The sequence below is a fragment of the Crocuta crocuta genome, unplaced genomic scaffold (genome assembly GCF_008692635.1).
Source record: "Crocuta crocuta isolate KB4526 unplaced genomic scaffold, BGI_CrCroc_1.0 scaffold229, whole genome shotgun sequence".
NCBI lineage: Eukaryota > Metazoa > Chordata > Mammalia > Carnivora > Hyaenidae > Crocuta > Crocuta crocuta.
Window position 1 is genome coordinate 1,027,345 of NW_027536464.1, and position 24,910 is coordinate 1,052,254.

Consider the following 24,910-nt stretch of genomic DNA (forward strand, 5'->3'; position numbering starts at 1 on the left):
ATTAATGAGGTGACTTTTAGGGTCCCCCTAAGGATGGAGACTGGTTGTCAGGGAAACCAATCAAAATGAGAAAGTTAAAGCTTTCAGTCCCATCCCCAACCTTCAAGAGGGGAGAGGAGCTACAAGTTGAACTAATCACCAGCAGCCAATGATTTAGTGAATCATGCCTATGTAATGAAACCTTTTAAAAAAAGAAAACCCAAAAAGAAAGGTTTGGAAAGCTCCCAAGTTGATGAACACATGGAGGTGCTGGGAGAGCAGCACACCCAGAGAGGGCAATAAAGCTACACACCTCTGCCCACACTCCTTGCCCTATGAATCTCTTCTATTTGGTTATTTCTGAGTTATATCCACTTATAGGGAACAGTAATCTGTTCCCTATGAAACATTTTCCTGACTTCTATGAGCCACTCTAGCAAATTAATCAAACTCAAGGAGGTCCTGGGAACCTCCAAGATACAGCCAGGTAGCATTTGAAGGGCAGTGGGAGGCAGTCTCGTGGGACTGAGCTCTTAGCCTCTGTTGGCTCTTAATGCTATCTCCAGGCAGGCAGTGTCAGAACAGACTGAAACCACAGAACCATAGGACACCCAGTCAGTGTCACAGAACAACTTAATATATGGAAAATCCACACATCTGGTGTCAGAGTGAAGTAGAGAAACACACAGGAAAGGTGAGCTTTTCTTTGCACTATATATATATTATGATCTCTATATGTACTGTATTTTTTTTAGACCTATGAATTTTTCCAATTAACAGCTGAGTAAGAAATAGTGAATGAGTTGTATAGTGATCTACTTTCGAATTCTGTCAGTGATCCTCCTTCAAGTTGTCTTATTTTGTTTTTGCCTTTATGCCCATTTGGTTTTCTTTAAAAAATATATTCCTGGGGCACCTGGGTGGCTCAGTTGGTTAAGCATCTGACTCTTGGTTTCAACTCAGGTCATGATTTCACAGGTTTGCAAGATCAAGCCCCACATTGAGCTCTAAGCTGACAGCAAGAAGCCTGCTTGGGATTCGCTCTCCCTCTCTCTGCCCCTCCCCTACTTGTGCTCCCCTTCTCTCTCAAAACAAATAGATGTTTTAAAAAAATATATTCCCTCAAACCTCTTTCCTCCCACCCCACACAGGGGTGGTAAAACCAACCCAGGTCAGCCCAGTACAGTGGTGAGCCACAATCTATGGAGCTCAAAAAATACTGGTGAATAAATTATTTGATATCTCCTCTTAAATCTTGACAAGCATTTATATAAGAGAGGTTACATTTTAAAGGCTAGAAAAAAACGTGAGAGTCACCCAATTCTCTCACTTAAAGATGAGATATTAAAGTTAAAAGGACAGGATGGGGGGGGGCGGGTCACCCAATCCAGTACTCCTCTCCACAGGAACTGGATTACCAAGATGCTATTTCAAGTACAAGAAAGAACACAGAAAAGGCAAGGGCAATGGAAAAACCACCACCACCACCACCACCACCACCTAACAGGACTAACAATGCCTAACGAATAATTTCCGACTACCTAACACTCATTCTCCCAATTGACACAGACTTAATAATCTCCTTTGACCAACAAAGGTACTTAGAATATGTTTTATTTGACCTATTTAAGGAGGGGAGGGGAGGGGGAGGAAAAGGAGGAAGTTACCATATTATTTTTTCCTGAGAAGTCACTCCTCATTCAAGATGAAGAGAACTCCTATTTAAAGACTTTTCTTACATTACAGACTCTAAAGCAAAATTTCAACAAACTTAGTTCTAACACTAAGTTACTTTAAGAAGAAAACCAATGGTATCTTATTCCTAAGAACTGGTAACATCTGCTATGTAGGAAATAAATGTGTCTGATGCTACTAAGGTGTTATATAAAATTGTCAAGTGTACTTATTCCTGAAGAGTTTGAATACTTAAGAGATACAACATAATTTCAGTTTCATTTTTCTTATTTGTTTCTGGGGATAGATTTCTTCTCAACATTCTCATGCCTTAAAATATTAATGAGAGAAAAGGAAATTACAAAATATTATTTTTAAATTTCTTTTAGGTATTTTTTATTCACACAGAACATTTTATTATCATTTAAAATTATTAACAGACCAGAGGATTAGTAAACTAAAATCTCAAATCTCTTTAGTTCAAAATTGATTTTTCTATTCCTCTTTCACCTCCTATTTTGTGAGCATAGAGCTCCTATCTTTATAAATAGATCTAAAGACAGCACTTTAAACAGGTAAGAAAAAATAAAAACAGATTTTAGAAAACAAATAATTCATACTTAGCTCTATAGAAATTTCAAAGACATGTTCTCTGCCTACCAAAGGAATTCTAACTCCATTCTATTCCAAAGAAGCCATCCCTTCCTCCTGGTGCAAATGGAAGCATTATACTGGCCAGACAGTAAGCCAACAAACCAAGCTGGAAGCCAGGAATGTATAGCTGAGTAACATCAGACTCTCTGGCATCCTTCCTATGTCCTAGCTGAACACCACTTGGTCTACAAAGTGTTATTAGATTAGAATCTTGGAAATAAATGCAATCAGAATGAGGTATCCATTCACACAGAAGACTTTATGTCTGATTTCTAACAAGGTCTTTCCTTTGCAGTAACTGGTAGATTTCAAAAACAAGTCATTTCTGATAGAATTTCAAGTCTAGAAGAAAGGTCATCATGAAATGTTACCAGTATTACTTTTTTAAGACTCAGGATTACAAACACTTAATGGTTAATCCTCTAGTAGTCTGTAAAAACTTGTATTTGATTTTCTAAAATTTCTTTTAAAGATGGATGATGACATTTTCAATTAAAAACAAGTCAAATGGTAGAATCCCTGGGTGGTTCAGTCGTGTAAGTGTCCAACTCTTGGTTTCAGCTAAGGTCATGATCTCAAGGTTCATGAGTTCAAGCCTGCATCAGGCTCTGTGCTGACTGTGTGGAGCTTGCTTGGGATTCCGTCTCCCTCCTCTCTCTGCCCTTCCCCTGCAGGTGCGCTGTTTATCTCTCTGTCTCAAAATAAATAAAACCTTTAAAAAAAATTTTTAAAAACAGGACAATTGCTAAAGTAAGGACTTTAAGAACTTATAAAATTTATAAAATGTAGAATTTCAGGGTGCTTGGCTGGCATGGTCAATGAAATGTGTGACTACTGATCTTGGGGTTCTCAGTTCAAGCCCTATGTTGGGTACAGAGATTACTTAAAAATAAAATAGGGAGGCAAACCATGAGAGAATCCTGAATGCTGAGAACTGAGGACTGATGGGTGTGGAGGGGAAGGGGGGTGATGGGCATGGAGGAGGGCACTTGTGAGGATGAGCACTGGGTGTTATATGGAAACCAACTTGACAATAAACTATTAAAAAAATAAAATAAAAAAATAAAAATACTTGTGAATTAAAATAAATAAATAAATAAAATCTTTAAAAAACAACAGACAAAACACAATTCCATACTAAGGTCTACATAGCCCTTAAATTATAAAGAAATCAATGAAAAAAGCACATATTCATGTAATTTATACATACACAATAATTTCACTAATCATCCAGCAGCAATAAATACACTCAGGAAGATTTCATTTTGACCTTTCTTCTAGACTTGAGATTGTAGCAGAAATGACTTGTTTTTGAAATTACGCATCTTATCCTAACTAAGCAAGGACCACAGCAGCAAACATGATTGTAAATTCTGCATTATACATAGCATTTCTAAGTTAAGCTTGTAAAAAGCAAAACCCCCACCCTGCTGGAACATAAATCACAATATTAACAGCTACAACAATTTTTATGAGTGAATGCTTCTAAGCATTACAAACAGTCATATTCATTTCATGAAGAAAAATATTGGTCCTTCTTCCACACAGTAAATTTCTTAATGATGACATTTTAAAAAATTCTATCCTCTGAATATAAATATTTCTGAGAACACCACAAAATATCGAGGAACAGAGATGCACATGTTGCTAAGGAGCAGCTTAGCCAAGTTTTTTCTTAAATTTAATAATAAAACTATAGAAAAATGAGGCAATTAGAAAATGTGATTTAGCTATCATTAATCTACATCAAAGGATTATAATGATGTACATTGTGTGCCTTTCAAATTATTCTCTATTATAGGTTTCACAACAGAAGTTGAGAAATCTCTTTGACAAACTAATCCCTTATTAAAAATCAAAGGAAAGTACTTTGCTACCATCTGTGCAACATTAACGCCTTCACCAAAGAATGATTATTTTGTAAGTTAAGAAGTATTCAGTTCTATTTTAAAAAAACAACAGCAACACAGCTATTCAAATGTTCATCTTCATCTATTATAAGAAAGTCATAACATATATGAAACACTATGTAATTCACTATAGAAAGACAAGCATCTCTCTGGAAGCCAGAAAACAGAAAAGGAAATTGTGATCCCATGAAAGCATAATCAAAGTGCTTTTTTAAAAATTTTTTGTTTTTTAACGTCAACACCAATACCAACAAATGCTTCACGGAGCCTGACCAGCACCTGCAAGGTCTGATTTAATATGATGGGAAGCAATATAAAATACAAACTTTTAAATGTAACTCCATTAGTAGAAAAAAGATGATGTTATAAAGAATAAGGTAAAATTATCCATAAATGGTTGAAAGAAAAATTTGTGACAGACAATCTTTTCTCTTTAAAGTACACTGAACCGAGGAAAATCTGTTCAGGTATTTAGAAGCTCATTTTAAAAAGCATTAGTATAAATCGGGCTTCTTTATCTCTAGTATACCATATACCATGTCCATGATTTGACAAGTTCTTCCTTATAACCCACCTTAATCACAGTAATTATAATTTTATAGTAAATGCAACTAACAAGATTCTTTTGAAAGATAAATTATGAACTACAGGGCTTAAAAAAAAGAGAGATGTAGATAGCTGACCATCCCACTTAATTCATCATCATCAACACCCATTTAACAGAACTAGATGATTTTCAAGCTAGATCTTAGGGATCATTTAATCACTTATTTTAAGAGATGTTTCCAATTTCCTCATTATAAAGAGGATAAACCGGGGTGCCTGGATAGCTCAGTGGGTTAAGCATCCAATTCCTGATTTTGGTTCAGGTCATGATCTCACAGTTCACGGGATTGAGTCCCATGTCAGCCTGTGCAATGACAATGCAGAGTCTGCTTGGGATTTTCTCTCGCTCCCTTTCTCTCTTTCTCTGCCCCTCCCTGCCCCACACACCTGTGTTCTCTCTCCACAAATAAATAAAGAGGATAAACCCCTGTTAGTTCTCTCTATCTAGTGACCTAGTACACCTTATACCACTTTAATTTTAGAGGTACTTGCTACATAAACTAACATAAGGTACTACATAAAATACTGAATACACTGTAAAGAAACATAGAGAAATACTCTCAAAAACAAAAAAACAAAAAAACAAAAAAACTCCAATGCCCTTTGAGGATAGTTTGTTTTGAGGGAACCTCAGGAGGAAAAGTTGATGGAATGCCACGGAACAGCAGAGCAAGCTCAGCACCGTGTAAATTATAGCTCTGGACAGAGATATATATTTCAATATGCTTACATTCTAGATTTATCATCTTCTATAAAAGAAGAAAAGGAGAATGTTACCATTATAAAATGAATCATTGAAATCAAACCTGAGAATTTGTTTTAATATTGTTTTGGGGCACCTGGGTGGCTGAGTCAGTTAAGCACCCAACTTCGGTTCAGGTCATAATCTCATGGTTCAGGAGTTCAAGCCCTACATGAAGCTCTCTGCTGGCAGCACAGCAACCCGCTTCAGATCCTGTTCCGCTATCTCTCTCTCTCTCTCTCTCTCTCTCTGCCCCTCGTGTGCACTCATGTGTAGCCCACACTCTCTCTCAAAAATAGCTAACATTAAAAAAACTTTAAAAATAAAATAAAATTGCTTTAAGTTTAGTCTCTGTGATATGAATTAAGCCTTACCACTGCCAATTTGTCTCTAATTCAACAAGTATAATGAACACCTATACACCTAACCAAAGCATTGTGCAAAATGATAAAACAGTAAACAAACTTACAGTGTGACAATCCTGCATAACCTAAGTCCTCAGTTTGCTCACCTACAAAATAAGTGATTTAGATGACCTTCCTGCTCCTAAAATTCTCATTGTATGTTATCCAAACTGTGAAATTTCAATTCATGTTAAAATCAGTAATGTTGAAGCCAGGATGGCTGAAGTCTGGTAAGACAAAAGTAGTTATTACTCACTAAAATAAGGAAAATGAACACAAAATGGCTTTCAAAAAATGAGTCACCATAATTCTCTCCTCGAATTCCCTATCTACTTTTAGATGACAAAGACAGCATTCTAAAGGCCTCTGACCCCATGCAAAAACTTGTTCTAAACCCGATAAATTTCATAAATATCCTTAGCGGTGATGAAATATGGAGACGTTTCCCAGTCATGGTCCACAAAATATGAAAACCATGCTAAAGACTCAACCATCATTAAAGGCAGTCGAATTTCTGGAGAAGTCCCCTATCTAATTCTTCTTTCACCCCAAGGCCCTGTACCCATACCCCACTATATAGGTATAATTCACTGCCCATCAAGAGTTACTCTGCTCCCTTTTTATCGGCATTAAAAATTTCAAATTACTTGTTATGGCTTAAAAACTGTGTTCCTCATAAAATTCATCTATCCCAGTCCTACTCCCAGTACCTCAGGATGTAACTTCATTTAGAAACAGGGTCATTACAGATGTAATTAGTAAAAACGAATAGAGTGGGACTCTATAATGTAGTATAACTGGTGTCTTTTTTGTTTTTTTTTTCCTGAATAGTTTATTGTCAAATTGGTTTCCATGTAACACCCAGTGCTCGTCCCAACAAGTGCCCTCCTCCATGCCCATCACCCCTCTTCCCCTCACCCNAATTTGTATTTCCCTGATGATGGGGGATGCTGAACATCATTTCATGTGTCTGTTGGCCATCTAGATGTCCTCTTTAGAGAAGTGTCTGTTCGTGTCTTCTGCCCATTTCTTCACAGGATTATTTGTTTTTCGGGTGTGGAGTGGGTGAGTTCCTTACAGATTTTGGATACTAGCCCTTTATCTGATATATCATTTACAACTGTCTTCTCCCATTCTGTCAGTTGCCTATTAGTCTTATGGATTGTTTCCTTCCTTTGCCATGCAGAAGCTTTTCATCTTAATGAGGTCCCAATAGTTCCTTTTTGCTCTTGATTCCCTTGCCTTTGGGGATGTGTCAAGTAAGAAATTGCTACGGTTGAGGTCAAGGAGGTTGTTTCCTGCTTTCTCCTCTAGGATTTTCATGGTTTCCTGTCTCACATTCAGGTCCCTTATCCATTCTGAGTTTATTTTTGTGTATGCTCTGAGAAAATGATCTAGTTTCATTCTTCTGCATGTTGCTGTCTCCAGTTCTCCTAGCACCATCTGTTAAAGAGGCTGTCTTTTTNGGGGAGTCTGTCAGGTTTTCTGTGTAGAATATCATGTCGTCTGCGAAAAGTGAAAGTTCTGACTTCTTCTTTGCCAATTGTGATGCCTTTTTTCCTTTTGTTGTCTAATGGCTGACGCTAGGACTTTCAGCACTATGTTAAACTTTAACAGTGGTGAGAGTGGACATCCCTGTCGTGTTCCTGATCTCAGGGGGAAAGCTCTCAGTTTTTCCCCATTGAGGATGATGTTAGCTGATAGCGTCTCATAGATGGCTTTTATGATGTTTAAGTGAGTTCCTTCTATCCCGATTTTCTCGAGTGTCTTTATTAAGAAGGGATGCTGTATTTTGTCAAATGCTTTTTCTGCATCTATCGACAGGAACATATGGTTTTTATCTTTTCTTTTAAATAAAGGGAAATTTAACACAAACACACATGCAGGGAGAACACCATGTGAACACAAATACTGCTGTCTACAAACCAAGCAGAGAGGCCCTTCCCTCACAGACCTCACAGACATCCTTTCCTCACACACATCCTTCCCTTAGAGACATCCTTTCCTCACAGACCTCCCTCATAGACCTCCTTCCCTCACACAAACTTCCCTCACACATATCCTTTCCTCACACATCCTTCCCTCACATACATCATTCCCCTCCACACATCCTTCCCTCACACACAAACTTCCCTCACACATATCCTTTCCTCACACATCCTTCCTCACACACATCCTTCCCTCACACACATCATTCCCCTCCACACATCCTTCCCTCACACACATCATTCCCTCACATACAAACTTCCCTCACACACATCATTCCCTCCCACACATCGTTCCCTCCCACGCATCCCTCCCTCCCACACATCCTTCCCTCCCACACATCCTTCCCTCACACACATCCTTCCCTCACACACAAACTTCCCTCAGAGACATCCTTCCCTCCCACACAAACTTCCCTCCCACACATTCTTCCCTCACACACATCCTTTCCTCACACACAAACTTCCTTCGCAGGCATCCCTTCCTCACATACAACCTTCGCTGACACACACCCCTCCCTCACACACATCCCTCCCTCACACACAACCTTCCCTCACATGCATCCTTCCCTGACACACGATCTTCCCTCACACGCATCCTTCCCTCACACGCATCCTTCCCTCACACATGTCCTTTCCTCACAGACTCTGATGGCACCAACGATACCAACCCCTCAGTTTAGAACTCCTAGCCTCCAGAACTGTGAGGTCATAAATTTGCATTATTTAAGCCACCCAGTTTGTGGTGCTTTGTTATGGCAGCCTGACCAAGCTAATATATTACCATGCAGCAACTGGAGAAGAATCAAATCACACCATCACGACAGACAGAATTCTCAGAACAGCACCTCAAATGTCAATGCATGGCCAACGTGCTTAACAGGCCACACGTCTTTAAGATTCTGACAAAAGCCACCTTCAGGTAGACATGAACATTTTTCATGTTGTACACTTAAATCAAGAGTTTAAGGACATCTGGAAGCCTCAGTCTGTAGTGAATGCAACTCTTGATCACAGAGTTGTAAGTTTGAGCCCCACATTGGGTGCAGAGATTACTTAAAAATACAAAATCTTTGGGGCGCCTGGGTGGCTCAGTTGGTTAAGCGTCCGACTTCAGCTCAGGTCATGATCCCACAGTTTGTGGGTTCGAGTCCCGCATCAGGCTTTGTGCTGACATCTCAGAGCCTGGAGCCTGCTTCAGATTCTGTGTTTCCCTCTCTCTCTCACCCTCCACTGCTCATGCTGTCTCTGTCTCTCTCTCTCTCAAAAAGGAATAAAAAACACTAAAAAAAAAATAGAAAATCTTAAAAAAAAAAAAAAAGACTTTAATCCTCTCCTNATCACTGGTATCTGTATGGGGGGGGGGAGACATATCATACACTAATCATTTTAATTAGAAAATTACATGCTATCAGCCCTACCTCCGAATAAGAAGGAAAACAATGATAATAATGAAACTTCCTTCATTATGCTCTTAAAGAGATTTACTGCCCAGTATTGTCTTTTCAAAAAGGTAAATACTTTTTGAAATGTATATAAGTATATAATTACATCTGAAAATATGTAAAACTTTATCACATACCACATTATATCCTAAAAGAATAGAGTCTAATACAATGATTAGATGAGCAAAATTTTTCATAGGTAGGCTATGATTTAAATTCTTCTTAAAAATATAGACCTAGTCAAAAAGACAAAGTATTTGCCTTGTTTCTTTAATTTGTCTAAACAACTTCACCTTTAGTAGCTGACAATAACACAGGATGTCAGAAATCTAAGATCAGAAGATTTAAAAATGGAAATTCAACCATTTTATGTGAGCATTATCAATCATTCACAGCACCCTGCCAGTCAAGAAAAGGTTATCCTATAAACATAAGCTAAAATGACATGATCTGGTCAATAAAAAGACAATTCCAATATCTAATTATGAAGATTCAAAACCTTTTACTTTCTTTCCCCAGCTAATTAGTTCTCAGCAGAAAGCACAACGGGAAGATATATAGTTAATACACAGAGTCTAAGAACAATTTGAAAAACATTAACCCCCATTTAAATAGAAAAGAAAATGAATATTAGATTTTTGCTCTTTCAAAATGTGCTCATCTAATTAATTCAGTCTAGAAAAGCCATGCACAGAAGGTTGTATTTTATCTTGTAAAAGTGTATTTAAGTGAATTTAAGGACAAAATCACTTTTCCATATATATTATACAGAAATTATTATAACTGTAAAAAGCAGGCAGTGTAGGTGGTGAAAAGTGTCTGGACTGACAATCAGAAGAAATGGGCTTGATTTCTCATTTCCAGTACTAACTACACATGTGATGTTAGGTAAGATCATTCAACCTCTTTGGACCTTGGCTTCTCTAAGTGATTTCTAAGTTATCTGTCACTTCTCAAAATAATTGTAAACACTGTAAATCTTAAAATCTGAAATATGTCATCAGAATTCCTGATAGATCTTTACATACTTTCTGTGATCAATATGAATCCATCAGATATTTATTGAAGAAAAAGAGTGATCTTTCTCACCTGACAGCTTATTGTCATGTAGCAAATTCCGAAGCTTACTACAAAGCTGGATCATGCTGTCCAACTGTCTGTTTATCTTCACATCTTGGATCCAGGCTGGGGTGTAACACACTGGACATCCGGTTCCAATACAGTCACTTACACAATTACTTTAAAAAGATTAAAAAATATATATATATATCAATGCATTCAGCAGAATTTGAATTCCAAAAAATAAACATAGACAGAGTTTCAACAGAAGTAATGGGCAAACATATAATATCTGTTAAAATGATGTTTTTGAAAGAGTATGATACACATACATACAAAATCCATATCTAAAGTTGCTCAGGTAATTTGATATGAAGAGATTTTACTTAGACATTAATCTGAATAATTTTTTCATGCAAATATATCTATAGCTTCTAAGGGGTAAGAGTACAGAGAAGGACATAAACAAACATATTTAGTACCAAATGTATAACAGCCATGCATGTCAACCATTTCTATCCTAAATATTAACACTATGCTTCATGGCAAATTATTGCAAAGAGATTGGGAAAGGTGTTTTTTGTTTTGTTTGCAGACAAGTGTCTAAAGGCTTTAAAGTAGTTTCTGAGAAAAGATATTTGATTCTTTCAGACATTTTTATAACCTGTAGACTCAATTAAATATCTCATGTTATCTGTCTAGGAGTTAAAGTCTCACAGGGGGATTTTCTTAACTATAGGGATTACAAACCCTTTGCAAATCTGAAGATATACCTAAGCTTTTGTAAAAAAGAAAAAAAGGGGGTCACAATTCACCTCCAAATCTTATCTGTGGATTCAGAAATAAGAAACCTAACACTCCACTCTTTCCTTAGCTCCAAGACTGGGTAACCTAACCGATAAAAGCCACATCTCCCCCAAATACCACATTCCTTTTCATGTGACCCACTCATTTGTAGGCACAAAGGATTCTTACAATATGAGCTCCTTCCAGAAAAAGCCTGTGGTAGTTCTATTCTTTGTATTTTAGATTCTGGCATCATTTCTGATGCAAAGTAACTCAATAAATGTTATAAAACAAATCTGTAATCTATGCTGAGGCTAAGATAGAGCCTCCAGATCACTGGATTCAATAAATGTCAAATTTCTTTAGCAAAGAAAGGAAATTCTTTGAGTTTCTTTGCTTGTAGTTAAGAACCCTTAACTTAAAACTCCAACATAGAAAATAGGGAAACTGATCGTACAGGAGGATGAAATCATCAAAAGTTATGTAATATTTAAGTACTTGAGGAACACCAGTGTTCAAGAGTCACAATTCACTCCTCAAGAATCATTACCTTACTTTCAGATAAAGAAAATGAGATCCAATTAGGTGAGACACTTACCCAGCACCACACCGGTACTCAGTCTATTTTATGCATTCTATAATGTTCGTCTTGTAATTGTTCTCAAATTATTTTGTAAACATTAATCTAAAATTCTGGGGAAAGATGTCATTTCTCAATAGATCTGTATAACTCAGTAAGCCAGTATTTTCCAAATGATCAATGGATTAGGTCATAAAATCATGCTGGGTGAAAGATCCATTCACAGCATAGGATAATTCAATGAATTTAATGGAACAGAATACAAAAAGTTCATTGGAATCCTTTTAGAGTCCACACTGTTACAAATCTAAAGAAACCAGCACTTACTAAGTAATGGTGTAGTATCAAAGAAGAATATCCATAATTATCTAAAAAGACTATTTAAAAATCCTTTTTTCCAACTATGCGTATGTATAATACAAGATCTTCCTCACATACTGCAATCAAAACAATAGATCACAACAGAAAGATTACATAAGCAGATACGAGAATCTACAGTCTTCTGTTCAGCAAAACAATAAAGAGATCTGCACAAATATAACACAGTATCACTCTCCTCATTAGTTTTTCTTTGGTTTATAAAATGGTTATTTTTTTTCTTAAAATAGTGTTGCTTATATACTATGTAATGAATTTATTACTGTTATTTTTAAGTGAATAGTATTTTTTAAATATCTCAATTTTACATGTTAAATACACACATACAAGCAAAACTGCTTTGGGATCCTCAATTTTTAAAGGTCAAAAAGTCTGCATATGTCTGCCCTGTATTTTAAATGATTTCTATCTTAAAGACAATACATGGACTGCTTTTATAAGAATTGGCATGAAAGTATCCTGTATCTACCACAACACTGTCAGTGACATAAAAATCTGTGCCCCTTCCACCAGTACCCCTCCACTTCGATGCTTCAACTAGACTGGTATATATCAAACCACCTTTTCAAACTGCATGGTATTTATGGGGTGCCTGGTTAAGCGTCCAACTTCGGCTCAGGTCATGATCTCACGGTTTCACGAGTTTGAGACCCACATTGGGCTCTGTGCGGACAGCTCAGAGCCTGGAGCCTGCTTCAGATTCTGTGTTTCCCTCTCTGTCTGCTCCTCTCACACTCACACACTGTTTCTCTCTCTCAAAAATAAACATTAAAAAAATTTTTTTAACTGCAAAAGGGCGCCTGGGTGGCTGAGTCAGTTAAGTGTCCAATTTTAGCTCAAGTCATGATCTCACGGTTCACAAGTTCAAGTCCTGCACTGGGTTCTGTGCTGACAGCTCAGAGCCTGGAGCCTGCTTCAGATTCTGTATTTCCCTCTCTCTCTGCTCCTCCCCCACTCACGCTCTCTCTCTCAAAAATAAATAAACATTAAAAAAAAATCTTCATGGTATTTACAACATTGCTCAGCAGTTTGACACAGCTTCAAATCTGCAAAGAATACAGTTACCCAATTCTTGGCATCACATAATCAAAATGAACCAAAATTGCACTGAATGTATTCTTTCCTATGTTCATGTCATATAACAGATGACCATTTTCTCTTTTGAGATGTTCTCATGTGTATCTTGATTTTTTGTTGTCCATTTTAAATCACAAACCCTTTTAGAACCCACTTAAAGATACAGATCTCTACCAATCACACACATACTTACACACACACACACACACACACACACACACACACACTTTACATACAATTTCATCGGGTTTGTTCTGTTCCAGCAGCTTTGTCACTGTTCTATTACATACAGCGAGTACATGAGCTGAAACAAAATAAATCTGCTTACTACTAAGGACAGGAAGTGGACATATTTCATAAGGGGATCACGGGAGGTCTTTTGGAGGTGGTGGCATATGACCTGAAATGTAACTGATGAAAAGTTGGCCTCACAAAAATTTGGTAGTACATTCTAGGAGGAGGAAATAGCAAAAGTTCTGAGGCAGGAATGAGTTTGGTGTGTTTAATGAACTAAAAGGAGAAGGCGGCTAGACAGTGTGAGCTAGCAGGAAGTGTGGCTGGAGAGACAGGCAGGAAGCGGGTCCTATACAAGGTCTTCCAGACCTTATAGTGAAGCGTTTGGATTTTATTCCAACTGCAAAAGATGCCACTAGAGGACTTTAAGGAGGGTAATGATATGGATGTGATTTGCATTTTTTAAAGATCACTATGAAGAAATGTAGAAAATGGGGAAGGGGTGCAGTTATGAACTTACACCAGTCTGAGAGATACGATGGTGGCTTGGATCAAATAAACCCTAGTAAATATAGAGAAGAGTGGGAAAATTCAAGATTCAAGGTACATTGTGAGGTGGAACTGACAGAGCTTAATGACGTGACAAGGAAGAAAAGAGCAGTTGGGTATTACTTGTGGGTTTTGCCTTGAGCAGCTGTGTGATCGACAGTCCGCTCTACTGCCATGAAGATGCCCGAGATGGTCACAGAAGACGGGAGGATGACTGACACACGTGCTCTGCCCATGTGAAGTCCTGATCATCCTCCCAACAGAGAGATCAGGTGGGCAACGTGTACTATTCCCTATCCCACCTTCCAGCTGGATATGCCCCATATATCAAACTCAAGTTTCCAGAAGGAAAACGGGGACCCCAGGCATAGTTGCTTCCCACACACTGGCCCACAGCAGCCACACAGCAAGTTCTTTTCATGTGTGCTTAAACTTCATGCTGAAGTCGTTCATGTCAGATAGTCACACAGTCATCACTGAAGTCATTAAAAAACTGACTCAAAGGAGGCTATCTGGACCTTGTCTCACACACAGTTAAACCAAGACATTCAGCTCTTTAATTGATTTCTCCAGAATAAGAAATACAATGAGATGAAGATCTAGTATTCTAATCTATATGCCAGGCTTTCATACTATAACACGGACATAATTCCATAGTAACTGTTACGGCTTGAACTGTGTCCCCCAAAAAGATGTTGAAGTCTTAACCCCCAGTAGCTAAGATGTGATCTTATTTGGAAACAGGGTCTTTCTCAAGATCAAATTAGCATGAGATCACTGAGGTGAGCCTCACTCCAAGAGAGCTAGCATTCTTACAAAGAGGTTTGGACACAGAGACAAACATGAACATAGACAGAACACCGTGTGAACATGAAGGTTAAAATCAGTGACAGACCTACAATCCAAGGAAGGACAAAGAGTGCCAGAAGACAAAGGTTCTCTACCTACCAGAAGGTAGGACAGTCATGGAAAAGGATCTTCCTCACAGCCCTCAGAAGCAACCACCCTGCTGACACCTTGCTCTTGGACTTCTAGCCTCCAGAACTGTGAGACAATACATTTCTGTCATTCTAAACCACTCAGTCTTTGATACTTCATTACGGGAGCCCCAGAAAATTAATCCAATAACTGTAAAAGCAAGATTTTGGAAGATCTAGACTCAAAACTAACCAGAAGGGAAAAAAGAGCCGTATTTCAATTACATAACAGATTTTTCTCCCGAAGCTTAGCAGAGCTACTTACTAAGCTCTGCAACTTTGAACAAGTAATCGCCTTTGAGCTTTGATGCTCCTATTTTTAAATTAAGACAGTTTTAAGTATCAAAATGAGACAATGTACAGTAAGTTCTTTGTAGTCTCTGAGAGTTACCCAAACATAACATACAACATATTATTAATGTGATTAAATGAGGATGACCTAGGAAAAAAATATAGTCACACTATGTAGCAAGCTGTAATTACTTACCTACAGAAGATGTGCTCACATCCCCCTAAACACACAGGCTCCCTCAGAATATTAGTGCTGAAAGGAAAACAATCAAGACTTAGGTCATTGTTAGACAAACATTTATTACCCAACATTTCTTAAATCCAAGGCCAACACTATCATATTTCTCTTTCCAAAGCAGAAGATACTAAAGATGTATTTATTTGAAAGGCTGTTATTCCCTGATTAAACATTGTCTCATCACAGATCTAAATTCAAATAGTTACTACCAAGCTCAGTACAAACTGTAACATTTTTTATAAGGCATATAGTGGGAATTCAGAAAGAAGCAATTTTGTTTAAGTATCTCTATTCCTCTTATAGAGGTTGGCAAAACCAATCACTGATTGCTTCTTTCAACTACTAAGATACATCTTCACTTAATAATTCAAAGCATAGACCATAAATTTCAAAATAAGGCCTGAAAGATAGAATGACCATATAATAAATTGTCCAAATGAGAACATTTCTGGCAGTGATGGGGCATAACAATTAAATAGGACACAGGACAGCAGGTGTAAAGCAGGACTGACCCAAGAAAATTAGAACATCTGACCACCTTGACCGTAAGAATTCATGGTTTCCCACAGGAATACATTGGTTACTGGCTATTGTTAAGAGGCCATTTATTTTTCTAGATGCCTTGTCAAAAATACAGCCATTCTTTCAGTTCACAATTAATTGTTTTGTTCTTTAAGCAACTGCAAATAGGAATCATCAGATTGACATTCTACAGATTGAATGAGACTCATGGCATTGGGGAAAGAGAAACAATTATTGTCCATCAAAATACCTGCTACATTTGATAATCCTCAGAAAGTTTACAGTACATACTTATTAATAAACACATCAAGTCATTATATTCAGAGGGTGTAGTGCAGCAAGAGCAAACAGGAGAAAATAAAGCTTTTGAAGGATGAATATTTTTTAATGCTTGGTTTATTACACTAACCTTAGGACCTTTACGTATTTACAGCATTATTATCCAATTACCTCTGTGTATATACCACATAACAATAAAAACAGTTTTCCACATTTCTTGAAAGATCAAAAGTATCAAACTGCACATTTAATAGATGTGAACATTAAAGTGAAATTGAGCTTTCAGAAAGAATGCTAAAAACAGAGTATACACCTACAATGTTATCCTCAAGATATCAAAAATGGTGCTCACTGACATTATAAAACCCATTACTTTTTAAAAACTCGCAATGTCTGATTTTTTTATCCCACTACACAGAGCATAGTGTTAAAAACATGACTTCTGAAGTGCCAGCCACTTTTGTGACTCTGGCAATGAAGGTGATCTCTGCTACAATGATCACACTCCTATAATTTTTGCTCACTATTTCACCTACCAAATCTAATCACTCCTCTCCTAATCAAGTGTGGTGAATTCTACTTCATTACAAGTTCCGTAAGAAGATCTCAGAAATGATGCATCTCACTTCATCCTATCATTATACACTCCCTATATTATTTTATTCCATCACTCTGACGAAACCTCCACCTTCAAGTTGCTCTCCACCTTGAGAGAACTCCATTCAGCTCATTAGCTCCTTGGATTCCTAGGCCACCATTACTACTTCACAAGACCTCTTCACCACCACCCTATTTCCACTGACCTTTTAGACACTCACAAATGCCAATGCCAGATAGGCCCCACAGTCCACTCCTTCCTCACATCCTCTCAGGGGATGAATGACAATTATCAAAAGACAGAAATGTACACCTGTCTCTATAAATTCAGTTGGTAGTTTCTTCACCTTTGTATCTCTACCAAAGTGGTATATTAGACTTTCAGTAAATAAACAAATGAATACATGGCTATTCAAAACAGTCTCCATGCTCCTAAATCCCATTAACCTGACTGCGATCTTTTCACCACCTAGACCTAGTCCGACCTCTTCACCCACAATCTTGTCCCTCCCTCTGGGCTCAGAGGGAAAGATGTTCTGCAGTCATTCTTCCTTCTTAAAATGTGCTGCTCCTCCTGTCCCTAGATCTAGTATCTTCCCTGTCTCCTAAAGTGGTTGATTCTCATCATTATATTCACCAAAATTTCTTCCTCTATCTGCAACTAAACATGCACAGGTACTGTCTCCTCCACCCTAAAAAACAGCACCTTCTTTGGATCCTGCCTCGCTCTACCTTCAACCCCAGCTCTTCCCCTTCCTGCAGATGTAAGGTCCTCAGTAAGTGCTCTACACTTCTCACTACATACATCTCCTTCTCTCCCTAGCTTGAACTCCCAACTCTGCTGAAACTGTTCTCCAAAGCATTTTTAGGCCTCGTTTTCCCAGACATCTCTGTGAGGTAACATTGACTTCATCTTCTTTCCTGAAACCTTTCCTTCTGTTGAGTTTTCATTTTCTTATAGCACATTTATCTGCCTATTTCAGCATTCCATTAGCTGCTTCTTTTCCTATCTCTCAATTGTAGGCTTACCCCCAGGATGCAGTTCACGGTCTTCTGGCTTTCTACGGCAGTAGTCAACTAAATGCCTTGTTTTTATTTCTACACTTAAATTTCCTTTCTATGATGACTCTGAACCTGTTAGAGGTTCAGACCTCTGAAGGTTCTGACCCTTCACCCTAGCAATGAGATGCTACAGAGTGATTAGCAATGAACCTAGTATCTATGAATAACTGATCAATTGTACTAATTATTCTAATTTGTGAGCTAAAATATATTTTTTGTTGCTGTTAACAGATGAGGAAGGACACTGGAAGACTGACGGAGAAGTATGTGCATGTGCAGAAAAGTATGTACACGTGCTTAGTGGAAGGAGCAGGGAGAAGGGTGTTATACCCAAGAGTGGGAGGAAGAGGTGTGGTGTCAAGTTCAAAAAATTGTTAATGAAGAGCTTAAAGAGCAGATAAAGAGTAGCAATGATCTCTGTCAAAGCTAGGCTTTCAGACAATGTCTAGAGCTTAGCAGAGAAGTACTCTGGAAGAAAACAATTTTTATTACAACTAGACAATAACTATCAAAATTTTAAATGCACCCACTTTGAATTCAACTATTCCCGTGTCAGGAATTTATCTGTCAGAGATATTCAGATGCTTGCAAAACTGAAACTCTAAAATACCAAAGATGGCTATCTAGACAGGATAATAAAGAGATTCCAGAGATTAAGAATTAAAACTAAAATGTCGTGTTTTTAGTTTTAATTCTTATGTGTATGTATGTATATGTATGCATATACACACATATATACAGATCTACATTTATGTATTTTTTTAAGGACTCAGAACAGCATATGACATCTCAAGAGTGATAAGGGATGCCCAGCATTCAGGATCATGATTTAAAATTATTTTGTACTTCAAATTTTATACCCAGTCACCTTCCACTGTAGGAAGTTAATAGATAATAGTAAGAAAATTCATCTTTTAGTGCAGGAAGTTACAAAGTTATAAATAATGTCTAAATAGAAAAAATTAAGAGGCAGCAATAGAAACGCATTATTCGGAAATGTAGATGTAAACCATGAAGAACTAAAAGATGAAAGAAGTTGTATATATCTGGAGTACAGATGAAGCAAAAGAATGTTTTCATTATGTCTTTGACTTTGACTTTGTTGACTATGTTCACGCATTATTTGCTTTTAAAGATTTTATTTTTAAGTACTCTCTACATCCAACACGGGGCTTGAACTCACTCACAGTCCTGAGATCAGGAGTTGCAGGCTCCACTGACTGAGCCAGCTAGGCGCCCTGTTCATGAATAATTTTAACTAAAAATTTTTAAAGGCCATTGACAAGGATATTCATTCTAGCACAGCTTATTATAGCCAAAGACCAGAAACAATCTAGTCTAAACAATCAAAATTTTAACCAACAAGGAAATGGTTAAATAAATCATGATACATCTTCCTGATGTATAGTATCTTCTCATCTGAAGCTTACAATGCTCACATAAACACAGAAAACCTCTTAAAGGGCATGCAATGTATTGCTCATAGTGGTTCTTAAAGAAAAGGATTCAGGCTCACCTGTTACTCCCTTGAATATTTAATCACCATATACCTTGATATTTTAATGCACGTATTATTTCAATTTTGAAAAACTTAATATTAGAAAGTTCTTCACAACCAGTAACTCCAAAGCAAGCAACCTTTTCTTGCACTGCTCATCCACAAAACTCTGTTCTCAGCAGGCCAGTGTCTGTAATATTTCTCAAATAATACCCAAGGTCCAAAACCAAGCCCACAACTGCTCAGACGGTTCTCCCCAGCCTAGACTACACGTCCTCCCTCCCAACCGCCAAAACTAAGCCCAACACATTATCCAAATATTATCCAGGATGACATAATAAAAATGACACTAAACAAAGCACAGAAATTCTTGGATTTTAGTTTCCATACCATCACTTATGCAAAATCTGTACCTTGCACCAGACATGTAAAGAACACAAGGTTGACTGCAATACAATCTGTACTTACACTAAGGGTTTATAATCTAACTAGGTAATCTGATAAGCAAAGTTAGTATATGATTTAAGAGAATTACAAAATGCTCTCAAGTTCCAGAAAGACAGCATCTATTTGGAGCTCTGGCAATCAATGCTGAAAGCTAAATTATTTTGTATTTTATCTGCTTGATTCCTTATCCCCCCCCCAACCCCTGGTTTCCAAGTAGACTCTAGCCCTACAAACAAGAGATCTTGACTTTTATTTTTTTCTGAGCTCCCCAACACGCCATTACCTCTCTAGCATGGTGCTATATGAACAGCAGAATTTTGATAAATCCTTAGTGAATGAAGCAAATGGAAGAGTACATAAAAAATGAATTTATATTAAGAATTCTATTTTATCTTTACCCTATTCTTTGTTTGATATACATATATATTAGAAAGAAAAAAAATCCAGAAGAATAAGAGAAGACATTTGCATGGTAACAAGATTTTTGTACCTTGAAAAATCTACTTTTTCCCATCTGCAGTCATACTTCTGTTACTTTACGTGTAGCTGATTTGGAAAGATCAGCACAGCCAGAGGATTAGGGAAGAACTAAGTAGTGAGAACAAACAATTTTTTTTTAAAAGGGCCTATTGATATAAAAATTTATTTGCAAAGAAGAAAGGGAAAGTAAATTCAGTTGAGATTACAATACTGAGGCAGACCTATTTTTTAACAGAATGGCTTCCTAAGCTTACTGAGATAAACGGCTATTTAACATTAGGCAAGATAGCTACCACAGTGCTCTTACATTTTTGAAAATCGCCAAGTAACTTTTAAGTGTGGGTCAACACATTTAACACCAAAATGCACAGGTTTTTCAAGCCAATTAAACATATTTATCTTTAGAAGAAATAAAACTGTTAAGTAAGGGATATGAATAATGACACAAAAGCATCTTATTCTGTGTAGTTATTTTGTATGCCAGATTCAAGTAAATCACATAGGAATTTTTTTTAATTATGTCTAATTTTTTAGTGTTTATAAATATTGAATAAGTCAATGAGTCAATATCCCAAAAGCCAAATGGGCAACAGGATTCTGTCTATTAATGACTGATTATAATAGGATCTACTGTTATGAGACAGATAAGCACAGAGAATATTCTGCATACCTTCCTCAAATACTTCTGGTTATGTGTCCTCTATTCCCTTTCTTCCAAAGCAAAACAGTATCTAAGTAACTGTCCTTAACTTTACCTTTTCTACCTAATGTTCAAATGTTGAGTTTTAAGGCTCTTTATGTTCTCTTCCCTGCTCACTTCCAGAACTATGCCTTCAAGCCATCTAAAGCAGAGGACTGTTAAAAGTGCACTCCCAGCCTAAAATCTCTCCTCAAAGTCCCAGGCTCAAATAACAAGAACTTCACTTGTACAACCATCCCCAATGCTATGGGGAACAGGTGCTCAATGCCTCAGTTAAGTTTCTCTGGGAGTCACAAGCACTACAGAAGACCAGGTACATGGAGGCCTATAATGGGTCTGTGGTTCTAGCTCTACCTCCAAAGGGGAAAGACCTCTACCTTCTACATCTGCTCTAAGACCCTAGTCATTGTTTGCTATGGGTAACTAACCCCAGGAACCTATGGAGGATTCTGGGTGAGTCAAGTGAATTAACAAGGTCCTTCTGGTATTTCCACTTGTAAAGCCTACTTAAATGTGATCCTAACTTAACCTAAATTCTTTCATGCACTAATTTAACAAACACTAAGAAACTACATGTTCAGCACTGTGGCTACAAATGTGAACCTGTCTGTATGAAATGTGTACCTGTCTTTATGAAATGTGTATCAAAGAATCAAAATACCATATAAGTAAATAAATCCTACATTTAAAAGGGATACATGATACATCTGAACACCAATGACTGTGCCTTTTCTGGATGTATGTTAAAATATGGAATATGCAGAACTAGAGGGAGCCTTAGAAAGCCCTTTGTCCATTTTCCTTTTATAGATAAGACATTAAAGTTCAGGAAAGTTACACATATTGTTCTACTTAGGAACTATGTGAACCAATTGAATAGTCAGTTGTTAGGCTACCAATCACTCTCTGATATGACCCTTTCTTAACTCTCTGCCCATCTAACTCACTTTCCCTTTATTCTACAGTACCTTTTAGCCTACTGCGATTAGCATACTCCACCAGTCTCCATCTGTGAAACTCTTTCCAAGGCCCAATTCAAAAGCCATGAAGCTTTCCTCCACTGGCACCATCCAAGTACTCTTCTCTACATCTCCTTGGCCTTCATCAAAATTTATCCTGAACTCTGTGTGCATTTTATCCCTGTTAAGCACGTGCTCCTTAAAGGTAGAAAATGTCTCACCATGTCACCCTTAATGTGGTGCCTCATTTATGGTCCTAATGAAGAACCAGCACCAGAGCAAGCCAAAGGAGTAATCATCCCACTTAAGGATCACTGGCCTATTAAAGTGCTTCTGAACATTCAAAGTTAATGAAGACAAAAGTTTAAAGCTGGGGTCAGGAAGTCTATCCTTTACAAACATCCATATAGCACATAGAACATAATAGGCACTGCTCTAAGTATCTTACAAATATTAACTCATTTAATTCAGATAACAACCTCATAAGACAGAAACTACTACTATTCATTTCACAAATGAGAAAAGGAAACATGCAAGATAAAATAATTTACTCAAAATCACTAAAACAGGATTTGAAGCCAGAGTTCAAAATTAATGCTCGTAACCACTAAGCAATGCTGTAAAAGAAAACAATCTTGATTGCCTTTAAAATGACAAAAGATAATTTAGAAAAATAAAATCATCTATGCTAAAAGTCACCACGATTGCTTTTTTACTTTTCACTAAACGTTGATTTAAAAAAGTGCCAGAACTCCAAATCACACTACAGTAGAGGTCAACACGCACACAAATGTCAAGAGATACCTAATTATTTTAATTCACAAAATAGTGTCATATGTCACCCGGTCTTTTACATTACAGCTCTTATTATTTTTTCCTACTTCCTTTAGGAACATATTATTACTATGTTTTCTGTCACCCTCTCAAATGATATGAGCTTCCTGTCTCATTTTTCCAAATCTTTAAATAGCTTCTATCTGGTTGTGAGGCTGGGACCTAACACAAATGTCACATCTGGCCTCTTGAAAAATTTCATCAGCTGCACCTTGGAGTCATACTTATGTTAAAGGTCAAGAAACGATGCCCTATAATGTAGCCAATCCACCCTCACCCACAAGCAATGCTTCCTGTAAAACAGATCAATCAATATGCTAAAGACAGGTGACACCTGGGAACACAATATAGATGACAGCTGCAAGCTGAATGTGAGGGTAATCGGGGTAATCACTGGTCCACTGGGTAGAACTCTGAAACTCTGTAAAAGGGCATACTGACACACAATTTCAAATAATAGGTCACTGCCAGGAACCGTAGGTAACAAAGCAAGAAAAAGACCATCCTGAGTTGCTCCTTTCAAGCAATGGTGTCAGGCAGCTCCAGTGAAAGGCACCGGTGGGGAAAAAAAGCAGTTATTTTCCTGGGTAAGAAGCAACTGGCCACGGTCTACATACTACAGACAGTGCCAAAACGTACAGCGACGCCGACAGGAATGCAAAATCATTTCTAAATATTAAACCCCATGTCGTATAAAATTTTACACTGAGGATTTTTAAACTTAAGGCCTGTTAGAACAGTTTAGCAAACTTTAGCTTAAGCACCAAATCAAGTCAGTAGACTGTTTCTGTACAGTCTTCTGTACATGAAAACTTCTTATGTTTTTAAGGGTTGTAAGACAAAAAATAGTAAGAACACAGATGGTGGTCAGCAAAGGCTAAAACGGTTACTATATGACTCTTTACAGAAAAAGTTTGCCAAGCTCTAGTTTAAAATCTTCAAAGACACTACTGAGATTTAGTTATTCCATCCGTGGTTCATATATTAATTTTTTAAGAAGATTCACTGGATTTCAGTATTATACTCCAGCCAACAAGATAAGATGTAATAAAAGTCTGGACCTAGTTACTGATGTCTACTTTCAGTCCTCTGGCTCTTATTGTCTGCTCACTTTGGTTAGAAACTAGAAAACTATTTGGCAGGGGCTAAAAAGTGAAATTGGCAGGGCACCTAGGTGGCTCAAGCGTTGGTTGGTTAAGCGTCTGACTTCAGTTCAGGTCATGATCTCACAGTTCATGGGTCTGAGCCCTGCAACAGACTCTTTAACAGTTCGAAGCTTGGAGCCTGGACCCTGCTTTGGATTCTGTCTCACTCGCTCTCTCTGCCCCCCCCCCACTCTTCCTCTCTCTCAAAAATAAACGTTAAAAAAATTTTTAAGTAAAAAAAAAAAAAAAAAAATTTTTTAAGTGAAATTGGCTGTATTAGATTTCACGACAACCTATGGATTATTCTTATTCTTTTTCCTATAAATCACTTAGGTTTGCCTTCCCCAAACCACTCAGCAAGCCGGCTCTGCTTTTCTGTATTTTTATGACAGATATTATTTATCACTTATTCTATAACAACCACCATATTGAACACTTTACACCTATATTTTAGTTTAGTTTCCTCCCTCCCACAGAATGTTAGCTTCCTAAGGAGTGAAGTTGTTGTCTACTTTGTTCACTAACGAATCCTCAATGCCAAAATAGCACTTTGCAGGTGTTCAATACCTTCTATTAGTAATGAATCCTCATAGGTGGATGAGCAGAGCACTATTATCACTCAGATGGAGAAACTGAGGCACAGAAATTAAATTACTTGAGCCATGGGGTGCCTGGGTGGCTCAGTCAGTTAAGCGTCTGACTCTTGATTTCAGCTCAGGTCATGATCAATAGGTTCTTGGGATCAAGCCCCACCACAGGGTTCTATGCTGACAGCACAAGCCTCCTCGGGATTCTCTGTCCCTCTCTCTCTGCCTCTCT

General features: G+C 37.5%; 1 protein-coding gene across 1 annotated transcript in view; it reads right to left on the reverse strand.

Annotated features, from left to right (window-relative positions):
• Positions 1-24,910, reverse strand: part of BARD1 (BRCA1 associated RING domain 1) — an 86,871-nt gene that overhangs the window by 60,049 nt on the left and 1,912 nt on the right. Inside the window, exons 2-3 of the mRNA XM_077748661.1 lie at positions 15,527-15,583; positions 10,489-10,637 (exon numbers count right to left, since the gene is read on the reverse strand). Coding sequence (XP_077604787.1) covers positions 10,489-10,637; positions 15,527-15,583 — 206 coding nt within the window. The remainder of the gene's footprint in view (positions 1-10,488; positions 10,638-15,526; positions 15,584-24,910) is intronic.